The 26785-nt window shown below is 44.5% G+C and overlaps 1 protein-coding gene across 3 annotated transcripts; it reads right to left on the bottom strand.

The window, feature by feature from the left end:
- Positions 1-1581: 1581 nt before the first annotated feature.
- On the bottom strand, positions 1582-26319 carry HSDL1 (hydroxysteroid dehydrogenase like 1). 3 transcript variants are annotated; one of them, XM_055000540.1, is made up of 5 exons: positions 25974-26319; positions 14602-14834; positions 8569-9014; positions 5888-6115; positions 1582-2432 (listed from the first exon to the last, which is right to left on the bottom strand). In XM_055000540.1, exons 2-5 carry the CDS (start codon positions 14819-14821, stop codon positions 2331-2333), a joined length of 996 nt encoding a protein of 331 aa, XP_054856515.1. In that variant the 5' UTR covers positions 14822-14834; positions 25974-26319; the 3' UTR covers positions 1582-2330. The 3 variants fall into 3 exon arrangements, with proteins under 3 accessions (XP_054856515.1, XP_054856514.1, XP_054856513.1); XM_055000539.1 differs by having other exon boundaries at positions 26029-26319; XM_055000538.1 differs by lacking the exon at positions 25974-26319 and adding an exon at positions 15933-15979.
- Between the last annotated feature and the right edge of the window lie 466 nt (positions 26320-26785).

Genomic DNA, 26785 nt, shown 5'->3' with positions numbered 1-26785 from the left:
TTCTATTCCCTGACAAATCACTTCGCTTCTTTGTCATCTTGTTAACATTTTCTGAGTGCAATTTTCTATCATTGAAAACCTTCAGGGGAACTCCTCTAGGTCTCTAGAATTCAAATCTGAGTGGATGGGGAAATGGTTCTTCTCCAGGGCATGCTAGAAGATAAATCATCCCACCCACTCAGATTTAAATACATGGAAATGTGAATGCACAAAACATTACTAAGGCAGCAAGCAGCAAATGGCCAGACATTCTAGGGGAGATGCTCTTCGAACTGTTGACAACTAAGGCCAAACTTGGGTACTACATGTGTGCGCAAGACAGGTTGGAGTTCTCCCTACTCGACTCCATTCAGATGATACAGCCGGGTAATGACAGAAGAAGCAATCCTTGGGGGCCATTTCAGGTTGGGAAAACAGTGCAGGGAGGGAGGGAGGCTCTCGATCCAAATCAGGTCCTGCAGTGCTTGTCAAAAATCCCCTGCAGCTGCCATCTGGCTACAGGGAACATGTGCAAATACATATCCTGTAGCTGTAGTAGAACAATTTTGTTCTACTAGTATCAAGTCAGGCTGCTAAAAACACATCACGTAGTTGGACTACACACAACAATTTTGTTTTTCAAGCATTATGTTTAACAAGAAATATAGTGTAAATTGATATGGCATACAGCAAAGGTTGCAATTCATGCTGAACCGTATAAAAACGAGAGTGGACACCACCACAAAATGGCTACCATGGCACAGTCAGAAAATGTTCAGGGGGGAGGGGGTAGCAAGCCAAGTATCTTCCTATGATGGAGGCAACTGTTTCTGCAAAGCTTTCCCTGTGGACACAAAGGCACTGGTAGGTGGAGAAAAGCCAGGGATGGCTGTTTGTTTAGGGGAAGAGATGCTTTGTGGAGAAGCAGATGGGTGGTAGGAAACATATCAGACACCACACTGGGGACGAGTGGATAAGGTAAGGACCCTTCATTAACGACTGCTGCTAACAGAATTAAGCTCACACAAGCATGTCTGTATTTTTGTCTGTGAAATGTCAAAGGGTATGTCTATTATTCTGTATAATAGTCAGTTTGGTGTATAATATAGCCAGTTTGGTGTAGTGATTAGGAGCGGCAGGACTCTAATCCGGTGAGCCAGGTTGATTCCCCACTCCTCTGTTTGAAGCTAGCTGGGTGACCCTGGGTCAGTCACAGCTTCTCGGAGCGCGCTCAGCCCCACCCACCTCACAGGGTGATTGTTGTGGGGATAATCATAACACACTTTGTAAACTGCTCTGAGTGGGCGTTAAATTGTCTTGAAGGATGGTATATAAATCAAATGTTATTATTAATGTTATTATTATGGTTGATGATGAACAATGTAAACATACAAATCCTGTAAACAAAGTTTGTGTTCACTGTAAATTGGGTACTTATTTTTGTAACATGAGGTGGTAGGGTGTTGCTTTGACATAGTTGTGGGGATAATAATAACATACTTTGTAAACTGCTCTAAGTGGGTGTTGTTCTCCTGAAGGGCAGTATATAAATCGAATGTTAAAGTGAATGTTATATAAGAATCACAAACACTTTTGTTGTACACTCAATGAGACATTCAATATTTCAACACTGCAACAAGGCTTCATACAAACCACAGATCTATAGACACAAAGATGACTAACAAAATATTTCTAGACAGACAAGTAATAATCTTAACTTGATACAGAATCATTTTCATCCGAAGCCTCACAGCTCTGTAATCCTGATCTTACAAAACACAGCAAGGTCATACCAACAGACTGCTCAAGCAATTCACTCAAAAGTAATTTACACCATAAAACCAAAAACATATTCCTTCCCGCTTTTAATGGTTTCAGATGTTTTTGTAACACCACGTCCACTTTCCCAGTTAAAACATGAGAATTTCTGCACAGACACAAAAAGGTTCGTGAGGAAAAAATATAGTACACCACACTCAAAAGTTGGTCCTGAACAGTCCTTTCACAGTACAGCTCAACTTGGCCTGCAATTCTTAAATGACACCGTCTCTGAAGCATCTTCTTCAATTTTCTTTAACTTCCAAAGCATTCCTTCATTTCAGACCCATAACTGGGACAAGAACCACTTAGTACTTAATGGACACAAGGGCTTTTACATCATACAACAAAACCAGGATTTCCCCCCACCCATGCCTGTTCAAGAATAGAAGCAGGACTGACTGTCTCTTTAAGCCTTTGTGACAGATATGATTTCAGGAGCAGGCAAGAGAGAATCCCACTCAAGAGACTGGGGTTTTGGAACTACGGTCAGAGCAGTCACCGAGACGTCGGCCTCCCTTCAGACGGCGTTCTTAATGTGGCCTTTGCGAAGTGGCTTCTAGGCGCAAGGAGTTGTTCAGTCGGTATGCTCCCCAGGCCCAGAGCCATTCTGGTAGGTATTGTGCCATGAGAAACTACAATGCAAGAGATGAAAGGCAAGACAGAATTAAGAGCCTGCTTCAAGCAATGAATCACCCGCTCCTTCCTTCCACTTCCCCTCCCCTGCAACATCAAATGTGGAAGTACTTAATTATGTCTGCTGAAAAGACTCATTGTAGACCTGGGAAGGAGGGGCACATTGTGGCCAATGGGACTAAAATCTTTAATCCTAATGATGCTTTTCTCTAATACCAGTTTGGTGTAGTGGTTAGTGTGTCAGACTAGCATCTGGGAGAACCAGGTTCAAATCCCTGCTCTGCCACTGAAGCTTGCCGGCTGACTTTGAGCCAGTCGTACACGCTCGGCCTAAACTATCTCACAGAATTGCTGTGAGGATAAAATGGAAGAGAGAATGGTGTAAGCTGCTTTGGGTCCCCATTGGAGAGAAAGGCAGGATATAAATGAAGTAAATATAATAAAGGAATAGATTTAAGTCAAATTGTACGCCCCCATGAATGTTATGCTAAGTAAAAGGCAGGCGTTTCCTTCTTTCCATCGTCTGAACTGTACTAGTTGCATTAATATCTTTCTGCATGTCTATACTAAGTGGCCAGCAGAGGCTAGGGATATTCTTTTAGAGAACTGATAGTTCGAAAGAGGAATTGGTTGAATGTGATGCACATTTGCCGTTGAATATTGCTTCAAGAGCCTGCTTGACTACTGGTGACAGTGAGAGAAAAGAGGTATATGCACCCCACCAGAAGTATAGCCCTCTCCATAAAATTTCGACTCTGTCTTCACACTGTATCTGAGCAATGTGGCTCTAAAAGGTTTTGCTCCTTGCAGTGGAACCCGGATGTGTTCTGCACAGAGCTTGTGAAAAAGCAGCTCGTCTCCATCTACGGCTGTACACATTACAAAAGCTGTGACCCCCTTGTGTTGGAATGAGGTCTTTGCAGGTTCATGTCTTGGCACAAACCTATACACTATGTACAACAAGCCTGATTGAAGGAGTTAGCACAAAAGCACTCTTGGATGCAAGACCCAGAGGACCAAGTCTCTTCCATGCTTTGTAGTAGTAGCTTGGCTCGTCTTCATTAGTTGTAGTGAACTTGAAGTCGAAGAATGAAGACGCTCAAATGAATCGGCTAGAGACTGCAACTCTTCCCAAGCTGGATTCAGACAATCATCAAGACCCAGAGGAACAGCTACCGTGGAACAATTTTTCAGAAGCTGGATAGGAATCCCCAGGCGAGTTCCTAAAATTCCCCTTGGTAACCTCTCACCACTTCTCAGCGAAGAACCACAGCAGTCATAGATAACAGTCATACTGACTGTTCTTCCTAGTCAACTCTTGGTAGCTTCGCCACCATTTGACGTTCATCCAGTCAACTCTTGGCAGCTTCACCACCACTTGACGTTCATCCAGTTAACTCTTGGTAGCTTCGCCACCAGTTGATGTTCATCCAGTCAACTCTTGGTAGCTTCGCCACCACTTGATGTTCATCCAGTCAACTCTTGGTAGCTTCGCCACCACTTGATGTTCATCCAGTCAACTCTTGGTAGCTTCGCCACCATTTGACATTCATCCAGTCAACTCTTGCTAGCTTCGCCACCACTTGACGTTCATCCAGTCAACTCTTGCTAGCTTCGCCACCACTTGACGTTCATCCAGTCAACTCTTGCTAGCTTCGCCACCACTTGATGTTCATCCAGTCAACTCTTGGTAGCTCCGCCACCACTCGATGTTCATCTGAATCCAACTTTGAAAGAGTTGGATTCTCCATTCTTTGAGTCTCTCCATTCTTTGACTTCTTAGTTCACTATAACTAGAGAAAACTGTCAAAGGTACTATGCAGCATGGAAGAGACTTGTGTTAGTGCCATGACTTAGGCAAGAATGTTCTCACTGCTGAATTTGAGTCATGCCTTGAAAAAAACCATTCCCTGATTAATTCATGAATACAATCAGCGTCCCACATCCCTAAGGAATTAAAAGTCAGCGAGCCTGGAAAACATGTACATTGCCCAGAGCTCACTGGAGGAAGAAAATGAGACAGGAAGCTTACACTAATTGGTACCGTGGTCAAGATCCTAACTTGCTTCTGTTTCAGAATCAGTCTAGGTTCTTTACGGCGGGTAGCCATGTTGCAGTAGAACAGCAGAAGTTGAGTCTAGGGGCACTTTAGAAACCAACAAAATTTTCAGGATATGAGCCCTGACTCTGGAAAGCTCATACTCCAAAAATCTTGCTGGTCTCTAAGGTGCCACTGCACTCAAATTCTGGTAATCTAGGTTCTGCAGCAAAACAACATACTTGGAAAAATCAAGAGAAAAAAATGTAACTCAAGTCATGGATATAGCTAGAACTATAGGAGAACAGTTGCTGGATATGAGCAAGAAAGTCATAGAAAATTCCTTTGCACACTGAAACAGGGCTAGCCCAGCCCAATAACTAGACATTCTGGTCTAGAGGCCTAGAATAGAACAACCTTGGAGAGGAGCATGAAACAGGGGAGTAACACAGTTGTGTGGCTTTGTGTAGATTAGAAGAAACTCACATCAATATATACAACATACTAAGGCCCAGGCACAAAGAGCATCTGAGAATGGCAGGAACGTATAACTTCACAGCAGCTAGACACAGAAGTCGTGGATGAATGTATTAGTTGAGGGGCCAAAAGATATTCATAGATACGAACACCTTGTAATCACTGGTTTTTGTTAAGAGGTAGCAAGAATAATTTTTATATATATTTTAAGAAGCTTCAAATATGGATAACCTTGTCCAGTGTTTGAAGTTATAAGATAATAAATTAGCCCTTCATATCTTTTTGGACTCATGTAATTGCTCTCCTTTAATGATCTATGCAGCTATTATAATGGATCGTATGATTTTCTGTTGATTGGGCTAATATTCAGGATGCTGAATAATTATGGTGCAATAATAAAGGCATAGGATGGAGCCCCGTGGCGCAGAGTGGTAAGCGGCAGTACTGCAGCCCAAGCTCTGCTCACGACCTGAGTTCGATCCTGGCGGTTCAGATAGCTGGCTCAAGGTTGACTCAGCCTTCCCGGCGGAAGCTGGGTTCAGGTAGCCAGCTCAAGGTTGACTCAGCCTTCCATCCTTCTGAGGCCGGTAAAATGAGTACCCAGTTTCCTGGGGGTACAGTGTAGGTGACTGGGGATGGGAATGGCAAACCACCCCGTAAAAAGTCTGCCAAGAAAATGTCGTGATGCGACATCCCCCACATGGGTCAGTAATGACTTGGTGCTTGCACAGGATGGAAGCAGAGATTCTGTAATTGTATTACTTGTGTACAATACCCAGCAACGAACCTAAAATATCCTTTGTGGTGTGCCACTTGTCAGGAGTTAAATGATTTGATCAAGAAAAGCTAACTAGACACTCAGGGCTTCTTAAGTGAACACCTGGATCCGAATCAGACCTGACCAGAGTCATCCAGAACGTCATGAATTAACAATATCACCTGGATTGTATGTAGCCAGTAGCCAGTGGTCCTTCGAGAGATCCCCAGGGTGGTAACAGCATGACGCGCATACTCTTCGGCGGAAGGCACTAAGAAATTTTTTTTGGTGAGCTGCTCGCTGAATTTTGTCAGGTTTGTGGAGATGAAGAACGGGATTAAGCTCTGGACAAAGATGCCTTGAGGAGCGTATTCGTAATGAAGTGCTCTGCTGAAATGGTCCAGGTAAGCCTGCCAAGGATAAGAGCGGGCAGTTAGCATTCTCTGGTTTTTACACAGGGCACGGCCAGCAAGTGCATCATCTCGCCTAGATTTCCCCTACCTAAGATTTGGGGCTGTGCAGGAGAGTTCAACCAGAGTAATGGTTTTTGGCTTGACCGCTTCCGTTTGAGGAGCTTGTTTTTAATGAGCGGGATTTTTTTTTAAATCAGGGGTGGAAGGCTGGCTCACAAAGTGGCGATGCTCCGATTTCTCCTTGGCTGACCCCTCCTGACCGCCCCCCAGTGCTGACCAGCCATTGCTCCCCCTAGTACAAAGTGGATCTTCAAGGTAGCTTATCCTGAATCAAATCCCCCTTAAAATACTAGGATTCTTGGCATGACAAGGTCCTTAAAATGGGTAACCAAAGAAAGGTGTTATCATCATTAAAAGCTTCTGAACTTAAAAAAAAAATACAACACTATTCTTAGAAGTTGTATACGGTTCTGACACCGGCCATTCATACACACTGAAACAAACGCTGTCATTTGATCTTGGTGACAGTGTTATGCAAGTATCTGCTAGATATGAACTCTCTCCATGGACTCTCCATTTCTTTTCAACCCTGTTGAGCAAGCGCAACTTGCTATAGTCCTGTTTCTTACATAGGGTACATGCAAAGCACCAGTTCCCGCATCTAAAATCATTGCCTCTCAACTGAGAAACGTGGTTTGTGAGATATTCAAGCTGGGGAAGAAAGTGACATCAGACAAGGGATATATTCTTCGGGTGGGAGGAGGGTGCATACAAGCTGGTGCTACATCTCTGCATCCCCTGCTCCTTTCTTCCATGGGCTGCTGAGCTCCATAGGAAGGAAGGAAGGAAGTTGGAAGAGATTCAGACCCTCTGAGTGGGGAGGGGCTGTGGCTCTGTGGTAAAGCATCTGCTTGGCATGCAGAAGGTCCCAGATTCAATCCCTGCCAAAAGATCGGGTGATGGGAAAGACCTCTGCCTGGGAGCCTGGAGAGCGGCTGCCAGTCTGAGTAGACAATACTAACCTTGATGGGCCAAGGGACTGATTCAGTATTAGGCAGCTTCATGTGTACTCAACAGGAATTAAAAAGAAAAATACACAAGTAGCCATATGCTGTTTCAACTCAGACTCCTGAAGAAACCTAGCTCAAGCCACACCGAACCCCAATCCCCATTCTTCTTTCAATTTTCTAACTTTGTATTTAAATGTTTGTTGTGAGCTGCCCTGGGCCAGCGTGCGTTGTTGTGGATTTTCCGGGCTGTATAGCCGTGGCCTTGGCATTGTAGTTCCTGACGTTTCTCCAGCAGCTGTGACTGGCATCTTCAGAGGTGTAGCACCAAAAGACAGAGATCTCTGTGTCACAGTGTGGAAAAGATGTTGGCAGGTAATTTATATCTACTCAGGCAGGTGGGTTTGGGCTGAGTCATCCTGTAAGAGTTTCCCAGGGTGTGGAATGTCTTTTGGTGCTACACCTCTGAAGATGCCAGTCACAGCTGCTGGCGAAACATCAGGAACTACAATGCCAAGACCACGGCGGTACAGCCCGGAAAATCCACAACAACCATCGTTCTCCGGCCGTGAAAGCCTTCGACAATATATCGAACTTAATTCTTGTTTCAAATTCCAAAAAAAAAAAAATGTTTCAGAGCCAGTGTTGTGTAGTGGTTAGAGTGTTCAAATCCCCACTTCTGCCATAAAATCTGCCCTGAGCCCTCTCGCAGGGCGGGCGGGCAAGGAATCGAATAAATTAAATTGCTTGCTGAGTGACCTTGAATAGTCACACATACTTGGCCTAATAACCTACCTTGTTGTGATGATTAAACAGAGGAGAGATGAGATGGGTGTAAGCTGGTTTGGGGGAAAAGTTGTGGTATAATGTAGTAAATAAATAAATCACTCCACTCTGAAAAGCCTTTCCATTATACTAGCTCAACACAGTATTTATCCACAGAAACAGTATAAATGATATTGTTACAAAACTATCCGGACCAGAATTTCTTTCGCCAACCTTAGGCCACCAGAAAGTGTCAGTACTGTTATACACTGGTCCTAATTTCTTTAACTAGGATTGGATTAAAGAGACTGTTAGACCATTTGGGTGAGTACTGTAAAGAGGAACAACTAACAATTACACAAAAACTAAAACAATGGTATGTAGTAAGAGACCAAAAAAAAATCATTGGAGTATACAAGACACCCCAACTGAACAGTGTAGGACCTATAAGTATCTAGGTCTAACTTTTAGTGAGACCCTGAAATGGGATGCCATGTAGAGCTTATAAAAGCCTCAGCGCTCAAGACAATAGGAGCAATAATGAGATTTTACTATTCTAAGGGTGGTTTCTTGATAGCACAGAAACAGAAAACATACTTCTACGGAGGTAAAACCCCCACTTTCCATTTAGGAAAATAGTTGTGAAAAAATCCTCTACACTTATAGTTTGAAATTCACCTTGGAGGCTGAATATGCCGTCATCAGAGGGGTCGGCTGGCAGCAAGACATCGAGGATACGTTCACAATCGCCCCCTTCTTTCTCTGCACCATCTCCGGCAACACCATATGGACCATCATATTAGCTGCCCCGATATTGACGTTGATGAGCTCCCAAATTTTATCCTCGGTCAGATTGGTAAAATAGTCTGGATGGGTGTAGAACAAGCCAACATTGTTCACCAAGATGCCGATTTCTTTGCCCGCCAAGGCACTCTTGATGGCTGGGTAGATTTCGCTGCCTTTGCTGAAATCTGCCACAACGATCGCGGTCTCAACCTTGTAGGTATCGGCTATCTCTTTGGCAAGAACCTCCAACTTCTCTTTGTTCCGGCTTATTAAGATAATGTTCACCTTGCGGCTTGCCAGTTCTTTAGCATAGGACTTTCCAATGCCTGAGGTACAGCCTGCAACAGATCAGGACAGTGATGAAACCTGGAGCTCCAATCCTAAATTTATGTAGTTAGAAGTCACCCCTGTTACTTTCAACAGAGTTTACTTTCAAGTAAATCGATTAGGAGGATGGTGTCAGGAACAGACATTGCGCAAAAATGTGGTTAATTTAAACTACGGTTAGTGTGATTATCTGAATTTTTAAAACTTTTACTTCATTTTTACCTCAACTTCCTCCCCAATTAGGGACCCAAAGCAGCTTACAACATTCTCCTCTCCTCCATTTGTGCCTAACAACCACCCTGTGAGGTACTTTAAGCTGACTGTCCCAAGGTCAACCAATGAGCTTCGGTGTTACTAATTTGGGAATGGAAAGCTTGCCAAAATATGTAATATACTGTAAAACTGTAATAAGGCACACATTGTGAAGGCGACCCATTTATCTCTTTATCAGGCCTGCTTCTGTCTCAATGTCACGAGTTGGTCACGAGGCTGAGAACAACCCCAAAGGAGCTGGATGGAAGTTCTAAAGGGAAGTACAAAAGCAGTAACTAGGGAAGGGAACAGCTAAGGAACTGGTCCAAGAGTCTGGAGGCAGAAATGCAAAGCAGCCAGTAACAGAGAAAAGGGAAACATATAGGAATAGAACACAGCTTGGTTAAGTTACCACTAACCGCTGCTTGAAAAATACATATTGTAGGCGAGGCCCAAGTCATGTTACAGTCACCATTTGAAACAGCAGGATGTCTTTGCACTATTCAAACCCATCTTTTTAAAATAAAATCTAGAAAAACATATGTCCCACGACAAAAGTCCAGTTAGATCAAATCAATGCATAAAACGTTAGCCCGTCATGACTAGTGATTCCACACACGTTGGATAATGCACTTCCAATCCTCTGTATAGATCATTTGGAATGGATTTTTTTGTGTGCGGAACAAAATATATACCTCAAAAGACTGATAAAGTGCATTGAAAGTGCATTATCCAACGTGTGCAGAATCAGCCGACATCTCCATTGCAACTTTCCTGCTCGTAGCAACCACCCAGTAGCAACCTCCCGCCAACAGCATACAGATGACCTTTGGAGTCCCCCCACCCTCAGCCTCTTATTTCCTTCACCCTTCTTTCCCTTCAGTTCTCTAGTTCCAGCTTTGACCTATCTTTTCAGGGCAAATCTACAAGTTTAGTTGGGGTTGCCAAACTCCGGGCAGACCAGAATAAACAAAAAAAATGTGATAAACTAACTGGAAAATATTTATATAAAGTTAACCAGTTACTATATTCAGGGCTTTTTTCCTGGGAAAAGAGGTGGTGGAACTCAGTGGGTTGCCAGCAGAGGGGGCAACTCCTGGCAGGAGGTGGTGCCCCTGGTACCACATGCGCACACACAAAGTGCACGCATGTTCCGGGACCGTACAATGACTTCACTTTGGTTCAGCTGGAACAAGGGTGCTGCTTTTTTTTAAAGTTTAAATCACTCTCAGTGAAAACGGTCACATGGCTGGTGGCCCCGCCCCCTGATCTCCAGACAGAGGGGAGTTTAGATCACCCTCCGTGCCCCTCGGCTCGGAAGGCAATCTAAACTCCCCTCTGTCTGGAGATCAGGGGGTGGGGCCACCGGCCATGTGACCGTTTTCAAGAGATGCTGGAACTCCGTTCCACTGTGTTCTGGCTGAAAAAAAGCCCTGACTATATTTAAACAATACTTGTCTGAGTTACAGTACTACATACATTCAAAAAGACCCATTAATGATGGTACAAAAAATGTTTTGCAAAGGAAAATTCAATGTAGACATTCAAATGAAGATAATATTTGATGGTAACAATAATTCTTGATAATAACTGCAACGGGAAGCCAGTAAATTGACCCGTTTCAAATCATTTTCTTCATCCAGGCAGGGGGTTTTTTTGCACCGTCATTAATGGGTCTTTTTGAATGTATGTAGTACTGTAACTTTGGCTACTTTGAAAATAACATTAATTGTTCTTCAGAATAGGCACTGGCACTTTGTATATATATAGGAACATTGTATATGTTTACCTTGCACTTGACACTTTAACGCTTTTGTTAAAGTGGTGCTGTTGTTCTTGGAAGTTGCTTTGCTTGTAATCGGGGCTTTTTTTCTGGGAAACTCAGGGTGGAGTTTTTCCGGGTGGAACTCAGTGGTGGAACTCAGGACCGCACAATGACATCACTTTGGATCAGTTGGAACAAGGGGGAAATTTTTTAAAGTTTAAATCGCCCTTGGCAAAAATGGTCACATGGCCGGTGGCCCCGCCCCCTGATCTCCTGACAGAGGGGAGTTTAGATTGCCCAACGCGCCGGCGCGGAGGGCAATCTAAACTCCCCTCTGTCTGGAGATCAGGGGGCGGGGCCACCGGCCATGTGACCATTTTTTAAGAGGTGCCAGAACTCCATTCCACCATGTTCCCGCTGAAAAGAAGCCCTGCCTGTAATTGTAATTAACGCCTATATACATGTACTACTGGATATAAGTTGTTATCATACAAGTACTGTTTAAATATAGTAACTGGTTGACTTTATATAAATATTTTCCAGTTTATCACTTTTTTTGTTTTTTCTGGTTTGTTTTTGCTGTGATACTCTCTGTTTCTGTGAAACTCCAGGCAGAGCCTAGAGATCTTCTGGAATTACAAGCATCAGTACTCTTGGAGAAAATGGCTGCTTTGGAGGGTGGAGTCTACGGCATTATATCCTGCTGGGCCCTCCCCCCACTCTCTGCCCTCTCCATACTCCACCCTGAAATCTTCAGGAATGTCTCAACCTGGAGTTGGCAGCGCTACCTGCACACACACACCCCTTGGCTAATAGCAACGTTTGGGAAGAGGGACTGATTTAGAAGGGGAAAATGGCAACATTCCCATCCCAGCACTGCCACCCTGATCAAATCCAGAACTATCTGAAGCAGGTTTTAAACAAAAATAATTTGAGTCAGAAGATCTCGATCGCCTGCAAAACATGGAGCTTGGCCCTCACCTGACCACCTACAGTTCCTCTCCCTCCTTAACCCCAATAATACTGCCTGTCGTCTTTGCACTCAACATTTCTAGTCTCTATAGTTGCCAAGCACATGTGATTTATGGTTTTAAGTTTTACATGAAGCTTTCTCCAAGCTAAAATAACGAATTGCTTCCTTTGCAAGACCTCCACTGTTTTCCAACACTTCAAGGGACAACTATCTCAGCCGTTAGAATGTTTGGAAATATTCTATGACATCAAACCAGTTCACCCAATGACTGGGGTGAGTCACAGGCTACAACCAATTGTTATTCTGTTATCTGTATAGAAGGCAAAATCTAAACACAGATTACTGATTGTAAGGTAATTCAATCTTTAAAAAGCTCAATGTACAAATTGTTATTGAAGTGGTTTACAGAAGATGAAACAGTCAAGGTGCAAATGGTAAAGTGGGCTATAAATTGTAATAATGAAATAACGATGGAAGCATGGGAACAATTATGGAAAAATACTTTAAAAATATCAACATGTACCAGTATTAGAGAGAATGGCTATAAAATGTTATATAGATGGTACTTAACACCGAAAAAATTAGCCATAGCCAACAAACAGCTATCTAATAAGTGTTGGAAATGTAAGGAGCATGAAGGTTCTCTATTTCATATGTGGTGGACTTGTTGTAAGGCTAGAGACTTTTGGACCAAAATATGTACTGAGATGTCTTTGATACTTTGTTATAATGTTGCAAAAAATCCAGAAATGTTGTTATTATCATTGCATTTGGAAGATGTTGTCTAGCAGAGCCCCTTTAAGTTCATTGCCTGTATTGGTTCAGGCTTCTGAGAGCAGAACCACAAGTGACAAAAGGCACAGATTGGACACTTGTCTGCTTCCCTCAAGTTTTGATGGGAAATGTAGGCAGCTTGGCGGAATGTTGGACAAGTGACAGTTGAAAAGTCCATCGGACAGCAGTCAGAGAGCGAAGCTGCGAGACCAGGATGCCTACATTTCCCATCAAAACTTGAGGGAAGCAGACAAGTGTCCAATCTGTGCCTTTTGTCACTTGTGGTTCTGCTCTTAGTTTCCACAGGCCCAGTTCTAGCTTAACATCCTGGGAGCAGAATGTCTGGCTCAGCTAATTAACTGCACCTGCAAGCTGTTGCCGAGAGGGGGCCTTGAGAAACAAGGGAGTCTTATCTCAGTTCCCGCCTAGCAACGCGGATTGACGGCACCTCTGATTGGCTAGGAATCTGAGAGGGGGAGGTTGGCTCCTCTCAGCCCTCAGGTGGCTCCAGGTGACTTTTCCATCAGCATGAGGGAGATATTTTGCTCTATGCCAGGCCTGACGCCCAGACCTGCCTGGTATAGTTTAAGGAGTATGTTAGTGACTACAAGCCTCAAGTTTTCCTCAGAGAAATGCTAAGTTAGCCAGCTTTATGTTTAGGTTAGTCAGCTATAGTTACAATAGACAAGCTTTTATTGTTTTAAATGCCCTTTGCTTGTGCCTTAGTAGAGTGCTTCCTGCTACTTGCATACATTCTTCTGAAGTAATAAACACCTTTTATGTAAGCCTTGTGTCTGTGAGTGTCTGACCAAGTGTGTGCAGAGTCCCCCAAGTTGGAAAAGAACCCAGAGACCGGTGAGTCTCAACAGGAGGGGTAAGGGCTATTCTTCCAGGAGGCCTACTAGGGGGTTGAGTGGCTGTAAGCAGCACTTGAAACGGCAGGTGGGAGGTAGCCCCCTTGGGCCCCTATCCCTGGATATGGTGGCAGCTGCGTGATACAATCTGGGTACGAATTCTGACACATTGGTAGTACTCTGTACTAAGGCTTTAGTCTGTTGCACAGCAATCGGCAAGTTTGTTATTTTGATTAGGCAAGATGAGTCAGGGAAAAGGACTCGACCGGCCAGTTGATTTAACACTTGAGGACGACATGGAAGATTTAGGAGCTGTCGGATGTCAGCCTCTGGTGTCGGAGAGGCTGTTCAGCTCGCAGCTGTTTCCTCGAGACAGAAATGTTGTTATTATCATTGCATTTGGAAGATGTTAATAGAAATGATAAGATATTGTTATATTATATGGTATCAGCAGCTAGAATAATATATGCTCAGTACTGGAAGAGAGAAGAAATACCTGAAATTGAAGAATGGACAAGGAAATTGTTGTACATGGCTGAAATGGACAAACTAACAAGAAATCTGAAGGAGCAAGATCCAGAAGCATTTTTGGAAGACTGGAAAAAGTTGAAAAAATACATGGGAAAGAAATGGGATGTTAAGGGACAATTATGGTCTTTCGAGGGGTTTTAAAGAAATTAAGTAAGATAAGATATAATTAAGAGCTTTACTAATAATAAGAAAAGAACAACTTTAGTATAGAAATAAGGTATTATTAATAACGGGGGGTTGGAGTGCTGTTGGAAGTCATTATTGAAAAGGGGGGAGGGGAGGGGTGGGGAAATATACACAGGGGAAATGGAATGTATTTGTATTTGAAATTGAATATATATTGACCCATCCAATAAAAATCTGTAAATGAAAATCTTTAAAAAGCTCAAGGTTATGGTTGTATTTCAGGAAGAGGAAATGTGAATAAATCCTTTTGTTTTGTCTCTTACCTGTGACGACAGCCCATTTTCCATACAGCTTGACTAGATCAGCCCTCCTAACCAACCTAGGAATGAAATGCAACCTGATCAGGGTGTAAGTGTCATTCACGAAGGTGAAGCAGGTCTTGGCTGTATAAAGGGCTCCAATTAACGCCAACGTCTCTATGTAACAATTGCAGGACCGTCCAATTTCCCGGAGCAGGAGGGAGAAGCTATCCACGGCAGCCATGTCAAACAGACAACTGGGAAGGAAAACACAAGAGGAATTGGTGGGGACAAAATCAATACATTATGTGTGGGGAGGCCTGGGGGGTGCCGAATCAATACTGCAGCTTCCCATAGTACATACCTAAACAATAATGGTATCAACTCGTACTATTGCTAAGGCTGTCAATTAGTTTAAGAATTTTAAATGATTGATCACTGGCCTTTTCACAGATTAAATTAACAATGACACTTAAATAAATGTGCCTATTACTGTAAGTGACTTTGAGATTCGGGGTTGTATCCAGCCAGCTTTTTCCACTTGATCTTCCCCAATTCCCCTCTATATAAAAACTTTGTTTCATGTAGCTTCTGTCCCTCCAGGCCTTGAGATCCAAAAGCATAGCCTTTTAGAGTAGTCTCCTTCCTTTTTCTCCAGCGGAAAAATACTTTGGATCCAGCCCACCAAAGAAAACATACGAGAAATGTTTCAGTTAAGCAAGAAGTACCAGTCAGCACTTGAAGGAAAGGCTGACTCTAATATCTTCTTCTCTGATCCCTTTTAGAGGAAAATGCTAAAACTGAAGGCTGCATGCAGACATTGCAATAAACTACAGTTTGAATAAACTACAGTTGTCACATGAACATGGTCTAGCAAACAGGAATTCTCAACTATGGTTTGCAGCTGGTTTGTCCACCACAGTTTGCGCTAACTGTGACTTGTTGCAACATCCTAAATTCACAGGCTACAGTTCGTTGAATAACATTGCCGCATACAGTCACCCTGTCTACAGAGATAGGAGAAAAAGGAGATTGCACTCCCTACTTAGAATCCACATCTTTGATACTTCACATACTGCAGATACATCGACTGCAACAAAAATTTATAATTCATCATTAGAATCTGCAATACCAGCTGTCATGGAAAGGCTTATTAAAGTCTTACCAGGAGTTGATAAGCTAACTGATAAGGTCCACTGCAGAAATGGAAATCAGAGCACCAGTTGTGGTTGGCATAATGTCATCTATAAGAGCATAAGAGGAGCCGTACTAGACCAGGCCAAGAGCCCTTCTGATTCAGCATCTACTTCCAAGAAAAGCTGCAGGGAAGCCCATAAACACGAAATAGCCCTTACCTGCTCACTGCTTCTCCAGCATCTGACAGGGACATTCTGCCTCTGAACCTAACAGCCAGCAATAGATTTATCCTCCGCAAATCTGTCCACCTCCCTTTTTAAATCAATCTAAGCCAATGGCCATCACCACATCTCGTGGAAGTGAGTCACACAAGTCAACGACTAGCTGTGTGAAGGAGTGCTTCCACTGGTCCATTTTGAATCTCATAAGAGGAGGTGGCTCAGATCTGGGCTGAGCCTGCGTTCCTCCTTGATTGAGCATATTTAGCCTGGGTGTAGCCCAGGCATTCCCAGCAGGGAACATCTGTGGAACATCTTGTTGCCAGATAAATGAGATCCCTGCTGAGCTTATGTTTTCCTTCTGTTGCAGGTATTATGCTGCCTGTCGCCAGCAGATGTAGGACGTGACATGTTGTAACGTCTCTTGTTTCTGTTTATTTAAATTGAATGTTTGTATTTTATAAGCCACGTTGGCTCTCCGCTGGAGAGAAGAGTGGGGTAAAAAAATTTTAAATCATGCTGTGAAAAAGTAGGATTAGATAACACTCCAAAGCTTTTCTTTAAAAGTGGCTTCTGTTTAACAGAATTATTCTGATTAACAGAATAATCATTGTGATCATATTAGACTTCATGTATCTGTTTTTAGGTTTCAAAGGAAAATAAAATGTCAAATAATAGTAGATTTGTCCCCAGGATAAATTAGACCAAACATGCCTAAGTTAGAAACTATCATACCTTGGCAGCATCCTGAATTTATAGGTTTCCTGAATAAATTTCCCTGACTAAAATTCATCTCATCCGTAATGCAGTTATTAATACAATTAATCCATTAAAGAAAACTCTCCTAGTTCTTCCTAACATACATATTTTAGTACACATCATCAGTTTACTTCCATCATTCTTTTATGCTATCAGGAAGGGGCTAGAAAAATAAGGAAGAAATCAACAAAGTACATTTATAACAACAACAACATTCGATTTATATACCATCCTTTAGGACAATTTAACACCCACTCAGAGGGGTTTACAAAGTGTGTTATTATTATCCTCACAGTAATCAAACACCCTGTGAGGTGGGTGGGGCTGAGAGAGCTCTGAGAGAGCTGTGACTGACCCCAGGTCACCCAGCTGGCTTCAAGCAAAGGAGTAGAGAATCAAACCCAGTTCTCCAGATTAGAGTCCTGCCATTCTTAACCACTACACCAAACTGGCTCTCTTTAAAAACTGATTAAATTGGTCCTATCTGTAAGTAGTCAGTCTCAGGTGCCTCTGGCTGTCCCCCTTCTCACTGCCTTTGAAAACATTTTGTAAAAGGCTTATATATCCTGAATTAATAAGATGCATGGTGGCAAATTGCATGCATCTCCTTTCAACCTGAAAGCATTTGCTATTACAGCCCAATGCCGCCTCTTCTGAAATATTGGTTTATAATAATGGAGTTACACCTGACATTGTCCACTTACAGTTGTCAGGTCCAGTGTGTATATGAACTGTACTGACTCCATTTTCTAATGCTTCTAGTGTTTAAGTGCTTTCTCCACAGGTGCACATGTTCCCAAGCAGACTTCTCACCGAAAGAGAATGTTATGTCTATCAACGTTCCACCCCAGATTGGCCTTGAGAGAGTCCAGCATCCCAAGTCTGAAAGCTGTTGTTTTGAGAACTGTGGGGGGAGGCTGGTTCAGCTGGGAACTGTTACTTTGTACCTCATGCTTTTCTCTTCATTGGTAACAATGCTCTTGTACCATCCTGAATCTTCTATTCAGGCCAGTGGACTATAATGAACTATTTCTGCAGTAAAGTTTCCTTATTCAAACAATGGACTCTTGTTTGCTTGTAAAGGAGAATCTGTAGGAAGGACATTATCTAGCCACAGTCTGACATTTTGTTACCAATCATGTCTAAGCCAGGCTCATCGGAATCCAAAGCAGTCCCGGACAGGGATCCTTTGTTTGATCCGTATGCTTCTCCCGGCGATCAACAGTTACAACCTCAAGGCCCTGCACTGGCGGGGATTGGAGCTTCGACCACCACCCCTCCTCTCATCGATCTCGACAGTGAGGGTGAAAAGCCGAAGGCCATCACCATCCCACTGTTCTCGGTGCCTACACCCTTGGAGTGGGGGCCCAGACCCCGGGAAACGAGAGAACGCAGGGCCAGCGGGATGCTCCATCCGTTAACCGTGGATGGGCGCCGAAGCCTAGAAACAGTCCCTGAGCAGGACAGCAGCCAACCATGGCTATTTTGGAACAGGACGACCGAACAGATGGAATGGGAAACGTCCCGCCGCAGCGTCCTAAGCTGGGACTATTCGGAAGTCACCCCGTGGACGGGACAACCAGAGATTTCCAAACAAAGTTGGGTACAAATGCAAAGTCGTACCCTGGCTGTGGATTCCGGCATTTCCGCAGTTACGGGATTGGCCAAAGGAATTCTAGCAGCGAGGTCGCAAGATAATCAGGAAGACCCTCCACCATGGAGGCCGAGTACCCCGGTGGTCACCACCACAGGAGACTCAACGACACTGAGTGAAAGACCAACGGACCAACAGGGTCCAAGTAGAGTTCAGTTACTAGAAGCTAGGTTAGCCGATATGGAAGAAAGCCTAGCTCATGCCATACATTTACTCTCAGTAATGGTAGCGGGGAACGGAGAGAGGCCGTCACCCGAAGAAATGGCTCTACAAATAGCTACCCTCCAAAGCGTTATCTCCAACCCGCGGGAGTCTGCCCCATTTCAGCCGGCACCCACGGGCGAACAAGGGACAGGAGGTGAAGGGGATTCCTGCTCCGATAACCTGTGCCCAGACGATCCTGAGGGGTCTACATCTGACACGGAGGAAGAGGAAGATTCCTGTCCTGGAGATACTCCGACAGAAGTATCTAAAGATTCCGGTCCTGGAGATACTCCGACAGAGGTCCCGGGAGCGGGCGGAGATGAACCAGTCCGCCCGACGGGATCAACTACTCCGGTAATACCCCCCCCGACTTCTCCGGTAATCCTCCAACCGGTTCAGCAAGAAGAACTTCCAGCTCCTCCAAGGGGGGGGACACCACACCAAACGCCAACAACAACCCCCTTGCAACAACCTCCAGGGGGGGATCAACCTCTGCAGACCATACCCCAAGGACTACTTCCAGGTCCGAGATTGGCAACGCCGGGAGGGGCAAGCCCGCGCGGTCCGGCACCTATCAGGCCCTCACCGCAGCGGCCCCTTCCGCTCCGACCTCAACAAATACCACCACCGCAGCCTATAAGGCCACCTCCAGCTCAACCGATGTTACCACCTCCCGATCAACCGGTAAGGCCTCCCCCACTTCGACCGCTCCGACCCGTACCCCAGCGACCACCGCCGGCCCAACCTGTTCGGCCACCCCCAACCCAACCGGTACGGCCACCGCCAGTTCAGCCGGTGAGACCGCCACCAATTCAACCGATCCCGCATCTACAGCCGCAGCCGGGGGGGCCCGGGCAACCATTACCGCAGCCACAACCCTGGCCCCAACTACCCCCACCCCCCCAGCAACCTCCTATCACACCGCAAACGCAGCTATCCATCCCGATGGACTACTTCCCCACCACCACCCCAGTCCCACGACAAGATCTCCCAATGGGCTGGGTGAAACTGGAAGCCACTTTTGACGGAGATCCCTCCAAGTTGGGATTTTTTCTGGTACAAGTGGTACAGTTCTTCAATCGATGGGGACATCTATTCGGGAGCAAGGCCAGCCAGATCGAACATCTTGGATCCCGGCTTCAAGGCAAAGCGGCAGACTGGTATGTAGGACTGTATAATATTGGGGCCCCCGAACTTAATACCTTACAAGGGTTGGTGGATGCTATAAGGGCACAATACGAGGACCCGTTAGAAGAAACTAGAGCCCGAACGGAACTGCAAGCTATTAAGCAAGGCAGCATGTCGGCCAGAGACTATGTTACAAAATTCCGACAACTAGCTGCCAAATGCCCCAGATGTGAGGAATCCACTAAAATAATATTGTTCAAGCAAGGGTTAAACCCGAAACTTTTGGACCGAGCACTCATGCAAGACAATCCTCCTACGCTGTTGGGATGGATTCAACTAACTTGTGAAGTTGAGAATCGTATATTAGAAGTCCGATTGGTTGAACAACAACAACAATCGGGACAAAGACGACCTCTAACTTTGCAAAAGGGAGGACGGGGCAGTGGATATGCTACTCGAGGAGCGAGAGATGCTAGATGGCAACAAGGCTTGTGCTTGCAATGCGGGCAAGCTGGTCACTTTGCAGCGCAATGTCCATACCGGCCTGTGCAGAGACCTCCGCTCCAATTACGGCGTCCAACCCCTGCTCCGTTTCCCCCATCTCAACGCCCAACACCCGCTCCCAGATTGGGCAGGGGTCGTGGCACTTCTCAACGAAATGTCCCCGACAGAGGGTTAGAGGTGGAAGAACTCATGGAATACGACCCTGCTGCCTTGAACGGAGAGGAGAATCCAGAGAGCCCCCAGTCGGGAAACGAAATGGATCTGTCGTAAAGGGACCCAAACGGCAGATCCACCCTCGGTCCGCCCCAACAAGGGACCGGCCACAAGGGTCCATATTGTTTATACCAGTGACTTTGTTAAACCCGGAGAGAAAGATGCATATCCGTGTACAAGCCCTAATTGACTCAGGCTGCTCTAGAGACATCATTGCCCCCGCCCTGGTTAATGGGCTGGTATTACCAGTGCGGGAATTGAAAAACCCAGTCATCTTCGAGCAAATGGATGGCACCAATATGAACCCTGTCACCACTGAAACAATCCCGGTGGTGACGGGCATGGGCCAACACTGGGAAAAAAGATCCTTTGTTATTAGTACCACTGCCAAATACCCGTTAATTCTGGGCAGTAAGTGGCTATGCGATCACAACCCCTACATAAATTGGGCTGAAGGAAGCGTCACCTTCAGTCACGCCAATTGCGAAGACCATCGGTGGAATCAAAATTGGGGTGCCAATCCGACCCACACCGAAAAAGCCCTCCTTACACAGGAGGAAATAAACCAGATACCTGAACATTATTGGGCCTACTTACCGGCCTTCTCCGAAGAGGAAGCCGACACCCTACCCCCGCACCGACGGACCGATTGTGCGGTAGAGATTTTACCCGGAGCCTCGCTGCCAAAGGGCCGACTCTACCCTATGAGTCTCCAAGAAAGAGAAGAACTCAGAAAGTTCATTGACACCAATCTCCAGAGAGGATTCATTCGTCCAGCCAATAGTCCCCATGCGGCACTAGTTCTTTTCGTAAAGAAAAAAGACGGAGGACTCCGACTATGCACAGACTTTAGAGGACTGAATGCTGTTTCAACCAACAACGCCTACCCCATCCCACTCGTCCGGGATCTTCTCAACGTCGTGGCCCAAGGTAAGATCTTTACAAAATTAGATTTGAAAGATGCTTACTTCCATGTTCGTATCAAAGCCGGGGACGAGTGGAAAACCGCTTTTAATACATCCCTTGGACAGTATGAATACTTAGTTATGCCTTTTGGATTAACGGGAGCACCGTCTGTATTTATGTCCATGATAAATGAAGTGCTACATGAATTTCTGTATAAAGGAGTGGTGGTGTATCTAGATAATTTATTCAGAATCGGAGGAAGACCATATACATTTGGTCAAAAAAGTCCTGGCAACCCTAATGAATAATAAACTGCCTATTAAATTGTCTAAATGCGAATTCCATAAAACTGAACTCACTTACCTTGGTTACTGTATATCCCAAGATGGCTTAAAAATGGATCCAGCCAAAATACAGGCGATCCAAGAATGGCAAACTCCCACTACCCGTAAAGAACTGCAATCTTTCTTGGGATTTGCCAATTTTTACCGGGAATTCATTGCAAATTTCGCGCAGATAGCGCTTCCCCTGACGGAACTGTTAAAAACCAAAGACAAAGGGGATCAGGCGAAAAAGCCCAGCTCCAAATTACTGTGGACACCCGATTGCCAAACAGCTTTTGAACGCTTGAAGATGCAGTTCATAACAGAACCCATTCTCCGCCACCCTGATGAAAACTACCCCTTCATAGTGCAGGTCGACGCCAGCGATACTGCAATTGGAGGAGTATTGTTGCAGAAGGGGGAGGACGGGAAGCTTCGACCTTGTGCATTCCTATCGAGAAAGTTTTCTGAGGCTGAAAGAAATTGGAATGTGTGGGAGAAGGAAGCCTTTGCAGTAAAGGCAGCCCTCACGAATTGGCGGCATTGGTTGGAGGGGGCACGCCACCCATTCGAAGTTTGGACAGACCATAAAAATTTGGAAGCCCTCCGAAGTCCCCGCCGATTAAATGCCAAACAATTACGGTGGGCCGAATTTTTCTCCAAATTCAATTTCACTTTGAACTACCTGCCGGGCAAAACCAATTTTCTTGCAGACGCCCTATCGCGCATGCCCCAACACAAAAGCAAACGGGAGGAGACTATAGATACAGTCTTCTCACCTACGCAATTGGGGGGCATGGTAACTACACACAGCCGCACACTTCAGCCCCTTCCGCACAGCTCCCAAGAGTGGAAATCGAAACTTAAGGCTGAGGTGGAGAAGGAGGGGGATAAAGCACCCAAATCCAAACTGAATCAATCCCCGCAGGGGGAGTGGTTATCGGGAAATCGCTTTTATGTACCCGACAGTATGCGGAAGGAGGTTTTACAGCGATGTCATGATGCCCCCACCGCAGGACACTATGGTTACCTAAAAACACTACATTTAATACAACGGCAGTTCTGGTGGCCGGGCATGCGCAAAGACATTTCCCAATACGTAGCCTCCTGCCCCATTTGCCTCAGCGCCAAAACCCGTAAAGGGAAGCCACCGGGTCTGTTGCAACCCCTGGAAACGCCCAGTAGACCCTGGGAGACGATATCCATGGATTTTATCACTGATTTACCAGTGTCCAAGGGACACAACTGCATTTTAGTGGTAGTGGATCTATTTTCCAAGCAAGCTCATTTCATCCCATGTACCACTATACCCACCGCTCGAAAACTGGCAGACCTATTCCTAAAACACATTGTAAAATTACATTCTTTTCCGTCCAAGGTGATTTCGGATCGCGGCGGACAGTTCGTTGCCAACTTCTGGCGGGAGCTTTTGCAGATGTTGAATATTGAACAGGGAATCAGTTCAAGCCACCACCCACAAACCGACGGGCAGTCGGAAAAAACTAATCAAATTCTAGAGCAATTCCTTCGTTGTTACATCAATTTCCAACAAGACAACTGGGTAGACCTCCTCCCTCTGGCAGAGTTTTCATACAACAACAGCGTACATGCATCCACAGGAGAAGCCCCTTTTAAAGTTGTGTATGGAGCCCATTTCAATCCTTTTCCATTAGACGCTCCCCCTTCCCTCGCACCGACTTCGCCAGATGTGTCTTCATGGTGGAAGGGGGCAGCCCAGCAATGGACTCTCATTAAAAAAACACCTAGAGAAAGCCAAACAGGATTACAAGAAATACGCAGATTGCCATCGTGCGGCCGAATGGGATTTGCAACCAGGAGATCATGTCTATATATCCACCAAAAATTTAAAACTAGCACAACTCAGCCGCAAACTGGCGTTGAAGTTCCTCGGACCTTTTCTGGTACGCAAAGTAATTAACAAAGTGACTGTTGCGGTAAATTTACCCAAAAATCTTCGCCATGTCCACGACACCTTCCATGTCAGCCTGCTGAAGAAAGCCCCAACAGACGATAAATGGCACGTCAAAGCTCCACCCATCCCTACTTTGATAGATGACCAAATACACTACGAGGTACAACAGATTTTGGACTCTAAAATCAAACGCAATCAGCTGTTTTACCTCATCAGATGGAAGGACTTTGACTCTGGGTTCGATGAATGGGTGAATTCTGTGCATGTTCATGCCCCTAGATTAACCAAAGCTTTTCATGCTCGCTATCCATATAAACCTGGGGGGGGATTTATTTTAAAGGGGGCAGAATGTCAGGTCCAGTGTGTATATGAACTGTACTGACTCCATTTTCTAATGCTTCTAGTGTTTAAGTGCTTTCTCCACAGGTGCACATGTTCCCAAGCAGACTTCTCACCGAAAGAGAATGTTATGTCTATCAACGTTCCACCCCAGATTGGCCTTGAGAGAGTCCAGCATCCCAAGTCTGAAAGCTGTTGTTTTGAGAACTGTGGGGGGAGGCTGGTTCAGCTGGGAACTGTTACTTTGTACCTCATGCTTTTCTCTTCATTGGTAACAATGCTCTTGTACCATCCTGAATCTTCTATTCAGGCCAGTGGACTATAATGAACTATTTCTGCAGTAAAGTTTCCTTATTCAAACAATGGACTCTTGTTTGCTTGTAAAGGAGAATCTGTAGGAAGGACATTATCTAGCCACAGTCTGACAACAGTTGGAAACAAAATGATCTCAGGAACAGCTTCCCATAGTTGTCTAAGTGTTTTTACAAAAGAGAGTTGGTATGCTGATCCTGCTCTCAAATGACAGAGAGGACAGATGTGTTTATCAGCCTCTGGAAATATAAAGAATTTTGACCTGAATCCAAGCTATGGTGACATCAGGACTTGAATATTGTAATGCACTATACATCGGTCTCCCATTGAAGTTAACGAAGAGACTCCAGTTGGTATAAAAGACTGTGGCTCAGCTGTTATCAGGAGCGAGCAGGAGCAGGAGCATCACTCCCATCCTGCAGTCACTCCATCGGCTGCAGGATCAGTTACCGTGCTCAGTTCAAGGTACTGGCTATCACATACAAGGCTCTTCGTGGCCTTGGCCTGGGATACCTACGGGACCGCCTCTCTCCCTATGTCCCTCCATGGCAGCTTCACTCATCTTACCAAGATCTCCTGCAGGTGCCACCCTGCACATGGGCAGAATCAACAGCAGCTCGTACACGGGCTTTCTCTGTGGTGGCCCCTACCCCGTGGAATGACCTGCCTGAGGAGGTCAGGAGAGCCCCCACTCTCCCGGCTTTACACAAATGGTGCAAAACTGAATTATTCAAAAGGGCTTTTTACTCAAATAGGAGAGCTGTGTTGTAGGGAGGGGGTCTCAAAGAGATGCTTCACTAACGAGTTAGGGACCACAGACTTCACCACTGCGTTGCTGTACATACTATCTATTGCTTGAAGTATGTGTTCTGATGTACTACCTGTTGCTTTAAGTATGACCCTACTGGGTAGTTCTATGTTGTCTAATGTCAGTCCCAGAACTGCTTTTGCTCTGTTTCAGCATTTCTTCAACTCTGTATTGGATTCTTGTTAATACTATGTCTTTGTATTTTACAAATACATATGTATTTTATGTCTATTTATTTACCCTATGACATTGTTTATGGAAATGTCCTCGATACTGACTGTACTAATCTCATACTCTGTAGCCCACTTTGAGTCTCAGTGAGAAAAGTGGACAATAAATGACATAAATAAATAAAATAGGATTGGGATGCATAGGATTTATTTTTACAATTAAAAACATTACCATATGAATAGAAGATTAATTCTTTTTTTCCAGTCCCTATTGCACTAACCAAAGCAGCCTCAAAAATAAACCTACTTCAGCTCCACCAGGCAAAAAGTGCTTCTGTCAATAAAATCCTCGCCTATCAATTAAAGTTTTAGCAAACAAGGGTGTCAACAAAAATAGCTTAATGCAATAAAAATGCCTTCTTTCCCAACTGTGATATTTGAAATCATTCACATAATCAAAACCTAACCAGTTTTTCATCTAACCTCCTCAATAGCCATGCTCCACATATTAACCTGAAAGTAAGATTACACACAACGATGCATGTTTACCTAGAAGAAAATCTCACTCATTACAATGAGGCTCAGTTCTCAGGCATGCTTAGGACTGCAGCCTTGGGTGGCAAAAGGAAAATAAGCCATAGTAGATTTTTCTCCACTGTTCCTGAGATGATCTGACAGAGTGGAATAGCTAATAACCCTTAAGAGGCAATGCTACAGGAACAAAAGAGAATCCATGATCCAGCCAAAGCATGGTGCTGTCAGTTTCTCCTTTAACATGATTCACTCACCAACACTTTTCTTTTCAAAGCAAGCAAGTGTTCAACTCAGTCTTATTTCTGTTACCTGGTTTTCTTCCTTTATTCAGGCAGTCTTTTGTTTTGGAGTAGATATAAAAAACCTTGCAATGCTTTTTCATGGCCTGAGACGGCCTGTCATTGGTTCAACCTAGGAAGGAAATCCTCTCCTTTCTATAGACGACGATCTCCAGCTCCGAGAAGAAATCTTGGAAGTGGATTTTTCAGAACGGGATAGCCAATGATAATCGCGTCAAGCCACAGAGATCCACAATCCAGGTTTTCGGTTGTTCTGTTCAGAGTCAACCGCTCCAAGGCAGACTCCAGGAGCTGAATATTAATTCCATGGGAAATTATTAATATTAATTAATATTAATATTAACTCAGTGAAATTTAAATATTTTCCTCCATCTGTCTGTGAATATACTGCTGGCACACTGCAAGAGCAAAAGCCAATCTTCTGTCTCCAATCATTTTTGGCAAGAGATGGGAAGAGTTTTTAATGAATGCTAATAAGGCACACATCTCCTTAAAGGGCTTGCTAGAAAAAGTCAAAAGCACACCGAGAAGCAGTCATAATCGAGGGCAGTTAGACCTGCACTTCGGGATTCCAAAAGAATGCCTGAACACGTCCATATGCAGGGCAATGAAGGTGTGATTGCGTGCAAATGTAATTAAAAAAAACAATGTAAAACATGCAAAATGTATTTTAAATGTAAATAAAATGTAAAAAAATGCAACAGAAACCAATTTAAAAATGATTTAAAAAAATGCAAGAGAAGCAGGACGAAGTAGTAGGGGAGATT

Source organism: Eublepharis macularius, chromosome 16, assembly GCF_028583425.1.
Source record: "Eublepharis macularius isolate TG4126 chromosome 16, MPM_Emac_v1.0, whole genome shotgun sequence".
Lineage (NCBI taxonomy): Eukaryota > Metazoa > Chordata > Lepidosauria > Squamata > Eublepharidae > Eublepharis > Eublepharis macularius.
Note: the sequence above shows the minus strand (reverse complement) of the source record. Positions and strands in the feature narration are given on the sequence as shown.

What these genes read in the sequence shown, in the direction of transcription:
- HSDL1 (XM_055000538.1), bottom strand. Translation starts at nt 15,967, where the DNA reads ATGTCCCTGTCAGATGCTGGAGAAGCAGTGAGCAG. An exon ending in GCTGGAGAAGCAGTGAGCAG is followed by an intron (nt 14,835 to 15,932) that starts GTAAGGGCTATT and finishes TTTCCTTCCCAG; the next exon opens with TTGTCTGTTTGACATGGCTG. An exon ending in CGGCATATTCAGCCTCCAAG is followed by an intron (nt 6,116 to 8,568) that starts GTGAATTTCAAA and finishes TATCCTTGGCAG; the next exon opens with GCTTACCTGGACCATTTCAG.